General features: G+C 38.0%; 1 protein-coding gene across 2 annotated transcripts in view; it reads left to right on the plus strand.

The window, feature by feature from the left end:
- Window positions 1-17,992, plus strand: part of SPEN (spen family transcriptional repressor) — an 80,447-nt gene that overhangs the window by 48,350 nt on the left and 14,105 nt on the right. For both annotated transcript variants that reach the window (XM_044667784.1, XM_044667785.1), the window contains exons 4-9: window positions 8,215-8,375; window positions 9,134-9,334; window positions 12,318-12,469; window positions 15,392-15,517; window positions 15,834-15,947; window positions 17,028-17,141. In XM_044667784.1, coding sequence (XP_044523719.1) covers window positions 8,215-8,375; window positions 9,134-9,334; window positions 12,318-12,469; window positions 15,392-15,517; window positions 15,834-15,947; window positions 17,028-17,141 — 868 coding nt within the window. The remainder of the gene's footprint in view (window positions 1-8,214; window positions 8,376-9,133; window positions 9,335-12,317; window positions 12,470-15,391; window positions 15,518-15,833; window positions 15,948-17,027; window positions 17,142-17,992) is intronic.

The following is a 17,992-nucleotide window of genomic DNA, read 5'->3' on the forward strand; positions in this document are numbered from 1 at the left end:
GCTTTCTGAATCTTATCAGTCCTTGTTAACATTTTTTTATCCTAAGTCTGGAACCTATGGTGGGGCATTGTATTGATCAAGTTACTAAGTCCTTCATAGTTGACTATCTTTATAATATTTCTGTTCTAGTTCTGCTCACCTCACTTTGCATCAATTCTTTTGTCTTTCTGGATTTTTCTGAAACTCTCCTTCATCTAATAGATTTTTTTTTTTAAACCCTTGTACTTCGGTGTATTGTCTCATAGGTGGAAGATTGGTAAGGGTGAGCAATGGGGGTCAAGTGACTTGCCCAGGGTCACACAGCTGGGAAGTGGCTGAGGCCGGGTTTGAACCTAGGACCTCCTGTCTCTAGGCCTGACTCTCTCTCCACTGAGCTACCCAGCTGCCCCCCATCTAATAGATTTTTAAAGAACTAGTTTTCATAAAAAAAAATTGAACAAATCTTAAGTGAACTCTCAAAGAAAAAATAAAAGAGCACATAGATTTGCAAGTGAATTCTATAAAATATTCAAGAAAACTTTTACTTTATATGTAGTGAATCATTTTCCTGCATTGGAACTCAGTTTCCTTCTTTGTAAAATAAGAGGATTGAATTAGATCAGGAGCTTAACATTTTTTGTATGGTAGACATCTTTGGCAACATGTGAAACTTATTGGTCCCTCCCCAAAATATTTGTAAATACATAAAATAATATGTATGGATTATAGAGGAACCAATTGTATTGAAATGGAGATATCAACATATTTAAAAAAAAATTGGTAGATTGCAGCTTAAGAAACCCCTGAGGATTAGATGAATTCTCATATGCTTTCACTTTCTAGACTCTAGGTTTCTATGACCTTTTATAACTACATACTATTTGGGGAAAGCATGGTTAGAATAGTGGTACTTCAGTATTTTTGAGAACTCAGACTAGTGAAATGGACAGGTTTAATTTCTTAGTTGTGGAATTTCAACTTCACCCTAGGGAATAATTTACTGCCTAATTTTATTTCTTAGTAACAAATAGGGGTGTGGCAAAGCCTTTTGATAATCTGAGAAGGCTCTGTGCTATCTCCATCAGCAATGGGCTAGACAGAATTCAGAGAAACCAAGTTTGACAGCCCATTTTCCATTAGAAGTAATCCTCACTATAGATTGCACCAAATGTTTGTTTCATAGGTCATTCTGTAAGAAATCTGTTAATCTCAATTTAAAATACAAACATACACAAAACTACCAGTAACAGAATAATAACATCTAAGTAGAAGCCATTTTAGAAGTGTACTTTCCTAGTTATTCCTGAGAAACAATTTGTCTTGACTTTAGATGATTTTTAGGAGAACTTGGTCTGAAAAGAAGACGCTTACAAATAGTGAGCTGTTATGAATCCTCTCTGGATAATTTAATATAAAATATAAGCCTATGATACTTTCCCTTTTTTGTTGCAATATTAAGGACATCAAAAGCAGCAGTTAAAGCTGATTCAGTGCCCATTGAAATTAATCCTAAGAAAATAGCAGTTGTATTTCCTAGCAAATCACAAGGCTAAGATCAGTGGTGAGTCCTTGATTCAATTCAGCCCAGCCTTTTATTGACTAAGCGGCAGGCATTCTGTTATATTGATTCATTTGGAATCTTTTTTAAAAATCTCTTTTACTAAGGAACAAAAAGAACCATTTGCCCAGTATTTTATTTTTTCAAGAAGTATTCATCTTGAGACAAATAATGATTTTTTAAAAATTACAAAGCCAGATTTCTTCCATCTTGGCCTTTGGAATATAGTTATTATATGATGATTCTTTCTCATGAAATGGTGCTTTGGTGGCCAGCAAAATTGGATTGTCAGTAAACCATAAAAGGAAGGAAGGAGAACTTCAGAACTGAGTTATCTACTACAAAGTCCATTTTGATGTGTGAAGAGAATTACTTTATTTTGTTGTTCTTTAATCATGTCAAAGAGTCAGTTCTTTGTGACACCAAGTACTGTCTGTGGAGTTTTCTTGGAAAAGATATTGGAAAGGTTTGCAATTTCTTTCTCCAAATAGAGGTTAAGTGACTTGCCCAAGGTCAAAAAGCTAGCAAGAAGAGGGATTTGAACTCGGGTCTTCTCACTCTAGGCCCACTATTGAGCCGAGCCATCTAGCTGCCTCTGCTTTCATTGATAAGAATTTTTAATTGTAAGGTAATAGCAGAGAATGCGTTCTATCCCACAAGAAAATCTATAAAAGTTATATAAAACAGTAGGAATATAAATGAACGAAAGATTTTGACCTTACTGTTGACTATAGTTGATAGAACATATACAGCATACAAAAAATAATTTTGAAATACCAAGCAGCTTCCTAGTCTGGTTCTCCCTCTTGGAAAGTCTTATTTTCCAGAGTTCTTAGATGTCTTTGGAATTCTGCAAAATTCCATGACCTGTGACTAAAAAGGCAGAATTCAGTCTTGAGAAACCCTAATTTGTGCCCTAACTGAAGACAGAGAGCAAATAGAATTTTCAAAATGAGGAAAGTCGAGGTAGCAGAAAGTCTGTTTACTTTCACTTGTGAGAGCATTTTAAAGGAGACTGACTACTTGCTACCTCACCCCACCCCACCCCACCCCAGGAAAAGCTCTGCAGTTACCATTTCTCTGCTCTCCCTCCACTTATTGTTGTATTCTGAAGGCTTTGCTTTTATTTCTCATTGTATTAGAAAGGCTTCCTTTCCTAATTGCTAATCCTGAAGAAGCACCTCTGAGTGTGTTTTGTTTTATTTTATTATTATTATTTTTTTTTATAAAACCCTTATCTTCTGTCTTAGAGCCAATACTGTGTAGACAGAAGGTAAGGGTTTTACTGTGTATTGGGTCTAAGGCAGAAGAGTGGTAAGGGTAGGCAATGGGGGTGAAGTGACTTGCCCAGGGTCACACAGCTAGGAAGTCTCTTGAGGCCAGATTTGAACCTAGAATCTCCCTTCTCTAGGCCTGGCTCTCAATCCACTGAGCTACCCAGCTGCCCCCAGTGTGTTTTATTTTTTTATTTTTATTTTTTAAACCCTTACCTTCCATCTTGGAGTCAGTACTGTGTATTGGCTCCAAGGCAGAAGAGTGGTAAGGGTAGGCAATGGGGGTCAAGTGACTTGCCCAGGGTCACACGGCTAGTGCGTTTTATTCCAGTGTCCATTGAGTGACTTTCTCAGCCAGATTTCTCAGGACATGATAACATTTTTATTTATCTGTTGGGTCTTGAGCTATTGAGTGGAACAGAAAACCAGATAGCCATTTTTTGGCAATCAACTTTCATGGCTTTTGTGAGCAATTAATAGTTTGTTGGTTTTCATTTTCTTTTTTTGGTGTGTGAGTTTTATAGGCTTTTTGACCTTTTCTACATCTTGGATAGTTTTGTAGAGGTCCACAAGGCTAAAAATGAAGTGAAAGTAGGATTTGGTTTGCTAAAGTATGTGCTGTGATAGATGTCTTTGAAAAACATCACACTAAAGAGTTAGGTGTGCTGGCTATACATGGTGGAGAAATACATTGAACACACATATACACAGACACATGTACATATACAAGCACTATATTTCACATATAGGAAGTGTTGTGTAATGGTTATAGTTTGGAGTTTGGAATTGAGGCATCCATTCAAATTCCACTTCTGATATTTGTTAGGAGTCTGACCTCAGGTAAAATCATTTTCTATCTGTGCCTTTCCCTTTCCCTTGGTCTGGTTTTATTGGACTTAGCTAGAAGCCTGGGTGCTAAGGATAAAAAGGCAGAAGTGAGACAGTCATTCCCTTTGAGGTTCCAGTCTGACCACGGGGAATAATATGAGCATTTACAAAAAAATACAGAATAATAATAGCACATGTGTATGGATGCATTTAGGCTTGGAAAGTGCTTAATATATGTTATATAAAGGGAAGTGTTTTCCCTTCAAGGAAAGACCTTATGGAGCACATAAGCTTCATCTGAACCTTGAAGGAAGCAAAAGAAATGGTGACCAGTTCAGGCCTAGAGGACAACTTGTGCCTAAACGCCAGGGGTATTGGAGAATACTCTCTATAAAAAACAGAGAAATTAACATAAAAGAACCAGATTAACTGGACATTAGGGCATTTGAAGGAGGGAAATGTGTACTAGTCTTCTCAATAATTCCTAGGCTTAAAGCAACCAGTCCATTTAAATTTGTCTTTGAAAGTCCTTCACCCTCCTCATTGCCCTTTCTCAGAACTTATTGGCTTCTTTTCCTAAATTGTGGCACCCAGACCAATGAAAGAATACAACACTATCCACTCCACTTCATAGTTGTTGGTACTACCTCTCAATGATTGGAGCCAAAGATCACATGGGCTACATTATTATGCTGTTTGTAGTGCCTTAAACTTACACTCCACAAATGCCCTGAATCTTTTCCCAGTTGCATGGATAGTCTGTCTAGAGGTCTGTTTTACTTTTCAATTTAATTATATCCTTTTAATTTTACTTTTAAGAATTTTAAGTAATGTTTGCTGCTGGTTTGGACTATAAGTGAAAATGTTCAATTTCTAAAAATGTATCATCCCATATAAAAACTCAGGATTTTTGTGCTTTGAAACTGACAAATACCTAATATTTCCTAATAATTTATTCAAGACAAGATTGAAAGGAGTAGATTCTGTTACCATTTATTGGGAGAAATCTTCATCTTTAAAGTACCAAACTATTTGCATTTTTATCCTTAATTATCTGTGATGGCACTTTAATAAAATGTTGTAATGATTCAGAAAGGGACCAGGGACATAGAATCATCCAACCTTTGAGTTTTCCTCAGATTAATTAGCCCAGTTTAATTAGTGGGAGTCCAGAATTGGTGTCTTCATTTTAATGCTTGAACCTTTTAAGACCACAGGAAATAGGAAGCAGAAGAAGGAAGGGGAATAATGTATGGATATCCAAAATTCCTGTACTTTGCAGTATAATAGATATTGTAAGTTACTTACTAATATAGGTAACCTCTTTTTAAACTCTTACTTTCTGTCTTAGAACCAATATTGGTTCTAAGGCAGAAGAGCAGTAAAGTTGGAGGGGTTAAGTGACTTGCCCTAGGATTTCATAGATTTGAACCCAGGACCTCCTTTCTCTAGGCCTGGCTCTGAATCCACAGAACCACCTGGCTGCCCCCATGACAACCTCTGATGATTTCCTTATCAATGCATTCCTGACTTTAAAAAAAAATAAATTTATTTTTTTGTTATAGACTTTATCATTAATACATTTCAGTATACAAAAAAACCCATAAGAAAACAAAAATCAGTAACTTCTCTTAAGGGTGCTGCACCAGGACATAGTTAATTCTTAAACTAATGAAATCATGATTGAATTAGATTGGTCAGAATTTTTGGTTATTTCAGAGTTTGGTCATTGTTTAAATTATTCTCCTGGTTCTACTCACTTCAGTTTGCATCAGTTCATATTAGTCTTTTCCAGCTTTCTCTCATATCCCCTTCATCATTTCTTAATGTACAGTAATATCCCTCAGTTTAGCCTTTTCTTCAGTTGATGGGTATTCATTTCATTTTTAATTTTTTAGTACAACAAAATGTGTTTTGAAAATATTTGTACATTTGTGCCTTTCTGTTTTGACTTATTGAGGATAAAGGAAGATTTATATATCTAATAGTGACTAGGTCAAAGGATATGCAGAGTTTAGTCACTTTTTGGTTCTTGTTCCAAGTTATGCATTAATCCCATCTTTGAATGTCATCTTTACATTTTTAACTTTAAAATATGTAGAACCGATTCTGTTTTTGATTCTAAATTATGCTTGGCCTGGCTTTGGTAGCAAAAGGAGTCCTCAATGGGATTGTAAGTTCTTGGATGTACTTTTGTATTGTAAGAGTAGCCAAATGGTGCAGTGGATAGAGTGCCTACCCTAGAATCAGGAAGACTGCTCTTTTTGAGTTCAAACATGGCCTCAGTCACTCATTAGCTGAGTGACCCTGGGCAAATTACTCAACCCTGGTTTTGACTTAGTTTCCTCATCTGTCAAATGAGTCACAGAAGGAAATGGTAAACCGCTCCAGCATTTTTGCTAAGAAAATCCCCAGTGGGGTCTCAGAGTCTCTCTTGCATCTCTTTCTTATAGATAGTATGGTCATAATATTTTAGAGCTGGAAAGGAGTAGTCTGAGAACAATCCCCAGAGAAAGAGGAGGCTGTAGAGTGGGGAGCACATTGTTCTGTCTGCTTGGGCTGGTGGAGTCAGATATTTTAAGGGCTGTAAAACTATAAACTGGCATTATTATTTTGGTAATCCAGGCTTTATTATGTTCTACTGTTCATTATTTTAGTATTAAATAATACAATATCTTTTACTTTCCATTTACTTAAGTTTTTGCTCATGTATTCTTTATAGATGGCTATGGAGTTGCATTATTGTGGCAAGTACCATAAGAGGAGGGAAATCCTCTTAATTTCTCCAGGGGACCAATCCATGATAATTTCTACATTGTAGAATTTCTTCTCATTTTTAGTTTTGTTATAGAAAATCTTTTCTTGGGCCACTTGTGCTCTGTCTTGTGTTCATGGAATAGTAGGTACTTGCTTCATCATTAGTCTCTCTGGCTACCATTTGCTAAAAATGTGAGGTATGGGAAGTAGTTTTATTCTAATTTTAGCATTATCCCATTCAAAACATTTATTTTGCTTGAGTAATGGCTTTTTATCAGGGATTCTCTAAGATCACAAAAATATTAGCCAGTTGTGTTTAGTTAAAGGGGAAATTGAGCCAAACCTGGTGCTTAGATTCTTGGGGAGAAATTGGGTGAATGAGTACCAATCTGCTTGATGGTTGCTTCCCTGGTGCTCTTCCAGATTTGAAACTCAGGTCCTTTTTCTACTACAGGTTGGCTTTTATTGTAATGGAGGCTAACCAAAAAACCATCTCCATTCTTGATATAATCTAAAAAGTTGTACCAGTTCTTAAGTTACCACCAGTTTTATTTATTTATTTTTTCCATTGTGTCCTAGCTGGGTATCCCAGGTGTGTGAAAAGCTTCATCTTAATGAATCTATTTCCCCATTAGTAAAATGGGAAAAATATTTCCAGAACCTCCTCTCAGGGTTTTTGTGAGAAGATGCTTTATAAACTTGACAGAATCCTAGGGTTTGATTTCTCCAGACTCCTCATTTTAAAGATGAGGGAGGATACTAAGGATTTAAGTGACTTGCCTAAGATCAGGCAGGGAGCAGTGGGGAATAAAACCCAGACCCTTTGTCTGTAAATCCAGTGGTATTTCTGGTATGTCACAATGTCTTAACATTCATTCTCTGTTTTCTATTATTAAGCCCACAACTTTAAGAAATAGAGTATCTGTGCCCAATAACCTCCCCCCCCTCCCCCCCCCCCCAATCCCTTGTGACCTAGCCTTGGTACTCAATTTGTTTATCTGGGTTGGAAACAATTGCAAAATTGTAGTGGATTTTATATATGGTTATTGTGATTATCATTGTTACTAATAACATGTCCTACTTTACAGTTTAAAGGAGACTCAAGGAGGGTAATTTTTCCTTTCTTTGATTTAGTTATTATGTTTCTACAGGTGAAAAAGAGTTTATACTCATCTTACTCAGATTTCTTAAATATATCCTTGCCATTTTCTGAAATTTATATAAACTTTCAGAAAAAAAAAAACGGAGACAAGCATAATACAGTTCTGTTACATTTAATATGTGGTTTGCTACATAAATGAATTATGACATCTGAAACTGTTGTTCCCCCCCAAATCCTAAAATTGATCTTTGATGTCTATTTGGTTTTAGAGGGCTGACCACCACGTGGCCACACTTGTTGGCTGTAGGAACTTATGAAGACACTCTAGTAAACAAGGAGGGCGGGCTGCTGAGCTTCCTCTCACTATCCCGTGATGAAGTCACAGGTCTTTTGAAATAATGACCTATTCAAGTTTAATGGGAACTAAGGACAAGAGAGCTCAGCACTCATTGGAACTTGGTTTTCGGTGGCAAAAGTATTGCATTTGTTCCCTGAGCCTGTTTTCATTGTCTTCTCAGAAATATTTTGGAATGTTCTCGTCTCTATTTTTAATGGAAAGAAAAGGGGAAGGGAAGTGGTGGGAGGAATGGACTGGGTTCTCCAAAAGTATTTGGATATCAGGCTGTTATTCGAGAGGGTGGTGAATGTTGTTCAATTGATAGAAAGAGAATCTGTTATGGGCACTTTGCTGAAGTTCTGTTTCCATCTTCTCACAGCAGCGACTCCAGCAGTAGTTCAAGTGATGAGTCTCCGGCACGGTCAGTTCAGTCCACGGCAGTGCCAGCACCCACTTCTCAGCTGCCTCCATCTCTGGAGAAGGAAGAGCCCCGTAAAAGTTTTGGGATCAAGGTTCAGAATCTCCCAGTGCGTTCAACAGGTAACTCACGAACCACCCCCCCTTTCCCCCCAACTTGGGGGAAACAGGAGAAAATGAATAGTATTTAACTTGATACTTAATGTGTCAAGAAAAATGAATATTCATCTGAACTGGCACTGCTTCAAACCTCTTGGTTTCTGAGTTGCTGCAATTATAGAAATGAAGCTATCTGAAGCAGTTGTCCCCTTATCCTTAATAGTCTGAATGTAATAAGAAGTGTACCTTGGTTTGCATCCCAGCTCAGATGCTTAGTTACTGTAAGTAAGCAATCCCAAACTCGCCGTTTTTTTAGCCCGAGCTAACTCATCTTAAAAATGGGGATAATACGTGTATTGCCTACTTTTCAGTTTTGTTGTGAGGAAAGTGCTTTGAAAACTTTAAATCGCCACAGAAATATGAATTGTTCTATTTCACAATCTGAGAAAACTGAGACTCACTCCAGGGCACTTGGTACATTAGAGTGGGAACTGTGATAAGGTGTGGCTTTAAGAAAACTTGGGCCCCCTAACCGGCGGGCCGCACATCCTGCAGACTTGGGCCTAAGAAGCAAGTCAGCGCAGTAGCTGAGGGGACGCTAGCTTGGAGGAGCCAACAGAGCCAGCGCAGCGCAGCGCACACCATCTCTGATGTGAATCCCCGCACTCACCCAGAGAGAGAGAGGGAGAGAGGGGAGGCCCACGCTGACTCCTTGCTTTTTGAGTTACTCAGTTACAATAGAAAGAGAAATGACTCTGGTTTCTGTTGGGGCGGGGATTTAGACACAAGCCTTAAAGATGGCCTTTTCCATGAGTTTAAGAAGTATGGGAAAGTGACTTCGGTGCAGATCCATGGGGCCTCGGAAGAACGGTATGGCCTGGTATTCTTTCGCCAGCAAGAGGACCAGGAAAAAGCACAGAATGCGTCAAAAGGAAAACTCTTCTTTGGCGTGCAGATTGAAGTGACAGCGTGGGTAGGGCCAGGTAAGAAAAGTAGACACTATTGACCTCGGTGTGAATGACATGCGAGCTTATGCAGGGAAGGGGTGTTACTCCTAACTGCGCACAGCGCCCCCCTCTCCTTACCGACACGCTCCAAGGGTGTTGTGCAAGAGCTGGCAGAGGTGGACGCACTTGTGTTCAGTTAGGAACTTACAATGGGGAAAAGCCTCTGGATTCTGCCTCTGGGACTCAGGGAAGAAGGCTGTGATGGTTAGAGGATCTAAAGTCCAAGGCTAGTGGCTTGCTAAGAGAAGAAAGAGCCGTTTTTTCAAAGTCTAGAGTTGATCCAGACGGTCAAGGTGTGATGGTCTCCTGGGAGCAGGCAGCGTGCCAAAAGGATCATCGACCCGAAGGGACAGTGTGGTTGGACAGGTTCTTTCCATTATGCAGAAACCTAGCGGAAGTTAGATCACCTTTCGTGACCTGGATGAACTCGCAATGAGAGAGAAATATTTTTGGTGGAAACTCTTTTGATTTAGAGGGATTTCATTGGCTCTGACCTGGGAAGCATTTGACTTGTGAAGACAGGAAGAGATCGTAGGGCATCACCTGAGCTTAGTTTAACTTGGAGTATAAACCCCAATGTGATGAAGCAGGAGTCTAGAACTGATGACACCTAAGACCAAGCCTCTCTGTTAATGGTGGTATCTCCTCGAAAGTCTGCTCTTAAATGCTGTATACACAGCCTGTGACTTAACATGATGACATTTTACCAGGGGTTGAGGTAAGCCTCATTCTGCCGATCATATGTATTTTGTTAGCCTCTGAAGCAGGCATTATGCAAACTATCTGATATTAACAGAGAGCCGCCCCCCAACCCCACGGGCTCCAGGTTGCAAGACCCTACAATTTGAGGCTTAGATGGCTATATCCCTTCTTCCTGGTTCCAGGTCTTGGGTGCTGTTTCCCTCCTACCTTTCCCAAGGCTTTCTTTTTCAGTTCCTGGCCTTGAGCATAATTATTTTCCTAGAGGAAAATGCTTTTCCCCTGTCCTGAGTAGATAAACAAAAAATTGGATCTGACAATGCAAAGCAACATATACATTTAAGAGTTTTACACTGCATGGTGTTAACTTATCATTTATCGTTTGGTAAATATTGGGCTTATTCTGTTAAGAGAAAGATATTGCTGCCCTTTTAATATTTTCCTTTGTGAAAATCATATTTGACCTTGATCATTTTAACTTGGAGATATTTTGCCAGTGCAAAGCTCACCATAAGTTTGAGCGTTATATCTGGGTAGGACACTGTGACTTTGGAGTAGCTGTTTTGTTGGACTAAAGGGCAAATTTTCTCCTTTGTGGTCAAAAGATAAAATTAACTTTTGCGTTATTTGATGATGCTTCCAGGGCTTTGGAAAAAGCATGTTTCAGTTTTTTATTTAAGTTATTCTCAGAGAAGAGGCATTGTAGTTCACTCAGTGTTATCCAGTAGCATTTTTTCCTTTGTAGCATAGTTGAATAGTCCTAATGGTCTGCCCTGATTACTGGCCTGTTAGGTTCTCCTGAGTCTTCAGTGGTCAGGATTTTGATGGTTGGTTGATTTGTGAAGAAGGCAAAAAGAGACATTCTTAAAACTACTTAACTGCCTTTCTGTCCTTCTGGTAGAAAAACCTCTGCCCCTCTTGCCTCCCAATATGGGCCCAAGGCTGTGAAATGAAGTTCACTTAGGGCATGATTTCTGAGTATTTCCATATTATTTTTTATCTCTGAAAATTGCTGAGTACCACCAAGCAGGAATTTTTATTTTTGGCTTTAATGCCAGTTTTTAGAATGTGAGAAAAAGAATCTGGTAGGGTGGAGGCAATGCGTGGACCTTTGAGATCCATAATGCTAGAGCCCATTGAAGGTCAGGCTATACCAGAGTTTTTCTTTAAAACTAGTTAATATTTATTGACTTGAAGATTGCTAATAATTTTTAATATTGTTTCTTTATATGAATAGCCAAAAGTTAGACATAAAAGTAATGCAGTGATGAATTTACCGTTGTGTTGTATATAAGCAATGTTTCCTGTTTACAGATAGATATAAGAACTCCTCCTGTGCCAGGCTGTTTGTGGCTGAATTGGAATCTGAATCAGGGAGAATATTTGTTTCTCTTTTCCCCATTTTGTTGCACCTAGCAAAGTCCTTCCCCAAAACATCACAGTGTCCTCAAACAAAGAATTTTCACCCATGTGGCATCAAAGGATGATTTCCATATTTGGCAAATTTCTACATTCATGGCATTGGATTGTGAGGTTAATTGGTATAGCAGCACCTACCAAGGGAGTTAGTGGAAAAGATCTTTTGTTGAATTAAGAATTAAGCTAAGTCAATTTTTAGCCAATTACAGTTTTGGATGTTTTTTAGGTTTTTGCTTTACATCCCAAACCTTTTGTCAAAGGGTCCACATAGCATCTGGGAGCCTAAGATAGAAAGAAAATGATCCCTATTTGAGGATTTAAAAGTGACCAGGGTGTTGACTTTTTCATCATTCTAATCAAGCTTAACAAGCAGAGTCATTTCTGTTTTGGCAGGTTAGAAGTTCCACAGGTTCCTTTAAATAAGGCTTTACCAATAGGTGTCTTTGGACAGTGATCACCCCATGAGTTACAGAAGAAGTAGGGGGGAAGCCAGGAACTGTGTAGATGTACCTGGCTGTGTATAGACATACATACCATACATACATACATATACACGCATGCACACATATATATATGTATATGTATATATATGTGTGTATATGTATATATATGTATATGTATATATGTGTATATGTATATGTATATGTCTACTCAGTTCATATTTTTCATTTCTGTACATGTATACACACTCAATTTTCCTACTAGACAAACCTGTCGTTTATAGATTGTTAGTTTCCTAGATATAGATTCATCCTAGAAACTAGATGTATTATTTACAGTTGTTAAACCTTTATTTAAAACTTTTCCCTCCTTTTCCCCTTCCCCCATGTCTCCCCTCTAGAAACAGAAAGCGAGAATGAATTTCGACCCCTGGATGAGAGGATAGATGAATTCCACCCCAAAGCAACAAGGACTCTCTTCATTGGCAACCTAGAAAAGACTACCACCTACCATGACCTTCGCAATATCTTCCAGCGCTTTGGAGAAATTGTGGTATGTTACTTCTCTAGAATACAAAATGTTTTTGACCTCTGTCAAAGGGCATGTACATTATAGCTTTAATTTTTAAATTTTGTTTATTTGTTTTTAAACCCTTACCTTCCGGTGTATTGGTTCTAAGGCAGAAGAGCAGTAAGGGCTAGGAAATGAGGGTTAAGTGACTTGCCCAGGCTCACACAGGTAGGAAGTGTCTGAGATCAGATTTGAACCCAAGACCTCCTGTCTCTGAGCCTGGCTCTCAATCCACTGAGCTTACCTAGCTGCCCCAACAGCTTTTAGAAGGATCTAGTTAATTTAGTATAATGAACATCTATCTCATTTTGCGTGGATCTTAATGGTTAATTCAGTTGAGTGGTTCTTGACAAAAGTTGCACGCAAGAAACACATTAGGTAATGTTTTCAATGTGGTTTCCATGCTTTAGGTTGAAGGTCAAAAAGATCTGGAGGAGAAAACTGACTTTTAAGTTGCTTCAGGAAAAGACTTTGTACAGATTGGCCTATCGGATGATTTGGATATGAATGATAAATGCTAGAAGTTCAAATTCCAAGTTAATATTTGTCTTGATGACTTGTTCTAGCCTGGGAAGCTGCTCATTGACTTATGTATCAAAGGGCTTTGTAAGTTCCTCAGTGAGGCTGCCATTTGTTAAACCATTGGATTGGTTACAGGCATGTAGATCTCAGAGTCAGCAGTGGTAGGAGTCACTGCTGCATCTCAGCACCTCTGGGCTCCATGAAGCTTGTTCTTTCTGTAAAAGAGAGAAGGGCTAATGCTGGTTTTGTCTAGTCTTGTTCTAGAGTTGTGGGGCAGAGGAATGTGTCCTAGGTGCTCTAGTGTGTTTAGACTTTTTGCTGGGTTAATACCTTTATTTTATGCTTTGGAGATTAGTCCCTCAAAGATACCTTATTTTAAGCAAAGGCCTCTTTTCCATTCGTATATTTTATATGGAATATTAATTTGGGAGTAAATATTTTCCCACTGAATAAATATATATTAGAGCATCTCATGGGGGTGGTCGTATGTGTTCAGTAAACAAAATCACATTCACTGCGTATGACTAGAATGTTGCTGCTCCTTACCTTGTTTTTATAGGGATCGGGTGTAAGAAAGGGAATGGAAGAAGAGATAAAGGAAAGGGGAGAGAGGTGTTGGTACTTGGGGAAATGGACCAGTACAATAGCTGCCTTCCTACTCTGTTTAAAAGGTTAAAATTTTTTTCTGTATATTAAAAATTTTGCATTTAAGTGGAATATACTCATGTCTCAAAATGATACTAATTCATTTCTACTTGTTGAATGTAGCTACCACTTCACAACCAGAAGATTCAAGAGTTGCCATAGGTGTGACTATCTTATGAAATTATTTTAAAGCACCAGATGTATTCTGATCCTGAAAATAGAGTAAAAATTGTGCCATTTTAAAAACTGTTAATTCTCAGTAGGATGGGCACACCTGAGTAGATTGATTTAGAGTCATGCCAAGTCTTAACATATAGTTAGCTAATAAAATTAGCCCTAATAAGACCTATTTTAATCATCATCCTGCCTTTGGCAGAAAGGCTAGCTTTATGAGTAACTCAACATTGATGTATAGGTAAGGAAAACTTTGTTGCCTGGTTCTTCCCAACCAATCTTTAGTTTTTAGAATATATTAAATCATTGTTTTCTATTTAATTCCTTATCTGGTGGTCTTACATTCCAAATAATGGTGAGCATTGGTTTTTGTTTGCCATCGTCTTTATCTACAAGTTGACTTGCCTTGGAAGAGCTCTGCCTTGTATGTTTTTTTTCCAAGTACTGGATATATAACTTACTGCACTCAAATAATAATAGTTCTGTCTGTCTTCAACTTGGAATGTTTAATATGCAGTGCAACTTCATTTATCTGGTTCTTCTTCCCTTCAGCCATATCTCTGGGTTACCTGGTCCTCTGGGTGAAACAGAGAATCTTCTCCATTCTTTCCATAAGACAAATTACTGATTCTAAGCAGTTATAAAGGCACACTTAAAGGGACTGTATCATTGTGCATAGAAGCTATCTTTCCACTTTGTTGTACCTTTTGAAGCTCATTTCAAGGAAAGAGTTCCGGAGACAACTTTATGAATATTTAAAATTTTTATAAACCCGAATTGTCCTGGCCACAATCTGTATGCTGTAAAGTTTTGTATACTATATTTTACCAAGCAACATAGTATGTTAAACATATTTATGATAGGATAAAACTCTTTCATGGATAAAATAAATGCTTAAATTTTGATAAAGTAATTTTTGATTGGACATTTTAGGAGTGCTTTTGAAAGTATGACTGTTTTGTAATTTTTACTCTGAGTACTATGTTTTGGAAATGAACATAACAAAAATTTCAGTATCGAAAGGAGAGATTTAAACTGATTTTTATCTAGTTTGACTTGTCATGGAAAATGAGACTGAAGCATTTAGTAGCCTCAAGGACATTGTGGTGTTATATACCTCTTAACCCATTGCCACAGCTCAGTATTGACTTAGGATACCTTAGGAAAGAAATTTTGCCTGAAGGTTAGGATTTTGTGCTTCTTCCATTTTCAATAAGGTGATTCTCTTGGAAGGGTTGATTCTTGGTAGTCCTTGCAAATAACTCTTCCTGGTTATTAGTCAACCCAAGCTTTCTTAGACTGGCAGCATTCAGTTCAAGTTTTTGAATAGTCATGAATACTTTTGGGGAGATGAAAAGGGAAGAGCTGCTGTAAAATGCCAAGAATCTTGACTTCTTAGTATTGTCGTTCAAATGTCTGGTCAACTAACAAACATTTTAATTAAGAAATTCCTAGGGTACTTTGAGCATTTTGAAGAGAAACTCCATTCAGGTCTAGTTTACAGTGACCCTCTGTATGTCCTTGCTGGCGTATCACTGAGTATTATTGATTGGCTTGTTTCAGGATATTGACATTAAGAAAGTGAATGGAGTTCCCCAATATGCATTCCTTCAATATTGTGATATTACAAGCGTCTGCAAAGCTATTAAGAAGATGGATGGGGAATACCTTGGAAATAACCGGCTCAAGGTAAAGAAATCTGTACATGCTCTTACTGTGACTTTTGGTAATTTCGTTAGGTTGTGAAATTGAAGCAGTGTAATTCGCACATCACCTTTGTTTTCTTAGAACCTTATGAGATAGTATTAAGCATGATCGAGTAGGCTGGATTTCTGTCATCTCTCTTGGGGTGGGGGGTGACGGTTGACTTGATTTGTTCCTATTTAAAAAGAGTTAGTTGGTTTGATCAGATTCCTAGAGAAGAATAGTTTTTTCCCCTCTCAGAATTCTGTGGCTATGAACGATTGCAAATTTCACTGATGGAAATCTCACCTTTTATATTCAGCTGGGTTTTGGAAAGAGCATGCCTACAAACTGCGTGTGGTTAGATGGGCTTTCTACAAACATAACGGATCAGTATTTAACGCGACATTTCTGCCGATACGGGCCTGTGGTAAAGGTAGGTGGGAGGTTTTGGTGTGTGGATTGAAATTTTTACTGTTTTCCTTTCTTTAACCTGTCCTTTCAACCCTTGTTTCCTAGTGTTTTTATAAAGCTTATGTGTAGAAATTCTCTCTGGGCTGTACAGGCTAATATTTTTAATCTGTTAGTACACAGGGTAGGCTAGTGTTTTGCAAAATATATTTTGAACCAGCCGAGATGGTAATTTTTTTTAACCGACGTACATTCAGTAGCATAGTACAGGTACATAGAAAGTTTCCCAGGGATATTTAGAATTTCATTTTTGCATTAGAATTAGGCAGCCTACTTATGTGATTATCCACATTTGCATTTATTAGATTTGCAGTTATTAGCCTTAATTACATTTTTGGAAATAGGTTATTTATAGGAACTACTTTAAAAAGAGAAGTTCATACAACAAAAGGTTCATCTAGAGTATTACAGTTGTGCAACACACCTGCAAACACAATTGGAAACCATAATGATATACTCTATTCCACTGTATAAAGATTTAACTTTCTAAAACTGCATTTCTAATATGTTGTGTGGATGTGTGACATATACTTAACATTACTTTAATGTAGCTTTTGTTGTCTGAAGAACATCTCATAGGTCCAGCAGTGTTAATGGTAATTCAAGCTGCTCCAAGACACCAGTTACCTTTTGCCCGTAAGCAAAAATGCCTGGAATTTGGTTCTTTGACTCAGTATTCTTGTTACCTTTTTTCCCCCCTTTAGGAGGTTGCCTTTTTTTTTTTTTTTTTTTTTTAAATCAGAAAGCCTGAACAAAGCATAAGTACTAAACCCAGTCTCCAAGGAAAATCAAGTAAAATACAGAAAAACAAAATAAAGGCATAATATACCTCAAGCCACAAAATCCACATAAAAAAACAGTCCCTACTCCTGTTGTTGTCTTCACTTCATTGTGCATCATCAGAAAAGTGTGCCAATTTTCTGGAGTTAAAAAGAAATATTTTCTCCATGGTATCCTCATGAATTAGGATTTTGTTGGGACTGTCCTTAAGTCCAGTGGATGAGGCGCTTATTTGGTTTTTGTTTTGTTTTTTTGTTTTTTACAGGTGGTGTATGACCGCTTAAAAGGCATGGCCCTGGTTCTCTACAATGAAATTGAATATGCACAAGCAGCTGTAAAAGAGACCAAGGGGAGGAAAATCGGTGGGAATAAAATTAAGGTGTGCATAATGACCTTTCATAAGAAAGGAGCAAAATTGTATTGAGATCCTGCCCTCCGGCCTCCCTACTTAGCTGGCATTTTTTTCAAATTACCAGTCAGGGGATTACTTATTAGGACCTAGATTGTAGGTCCATAGTTTCCAAAAGGTTTCTCAGTCTTTTTGTTTTTGTTTTTTAAAAAAATACTCGGCTTATTGAGGACATATAGGGTATTAGCAAGCCTTCTCTAGGATCCTCTCATTTGTCTGTTCAAAGATCCTGAGTACTTGGTGATGATGGGTTTTAGTGCCCATTAATAGCTGATGAGCAGGCACACAGGGACCATAGAAATCCAGAACGTGGAACACCAGTCCAGCCTTCTGAATCATCTTCTTCTCTTCTTTTTTCCTTCTCTTCTAAAGAGTGGGTAACCACTTCACGTATGATTCTTTTATTTGGTATATTTGTCTGAAAACTTGGTGTTATGGTAGTTTTGAAGGAGTTGGTACAATTTCATAACAGATGATTTTATTTAGGTAAAAGCATCTTTCTGTGTAATGCCTGGGACATTCATTGAAGGGGGCTGCCTCTATGGTGACATGAAGGCACAGTGGGGAGGAACTTTGGATGGGAGGTTCCATCAAACATCCACACAACAGGAACTAGGGGATTTTGTTGTAAAATTTTTCACTGAAGGGGACAAGTTGGAGGGTTGATATTTATTGCCACAAAGCCCCGATCTTCCAGAGTGGTTAATGCAGTTTGTTATTTGGATAGAGATGTCTTTAAGCATTTGTATTATGGGCAGGGCCTTGTTTTGGGAAAGAGATCTCTTCTCCCTTCTACCCCCCCACCCCCCCGCCGCCCCCCC

This window comes from Gracilinanus agilis, chromosome 3 (assembly GCF_016433145.1).
Source record: "Gracilinanus agilis isolate LMUSP501 chromosome 3, AgileGrace, whole genome shotgun sequence".
In the NCBI taxonomy this organism is placed as follows: Eukaryota; Metazoa; Chordata; class Mammalia; order Didelphimorphia; family Didelphidae; genus Gracilinanus; species Gracilinanus agilis.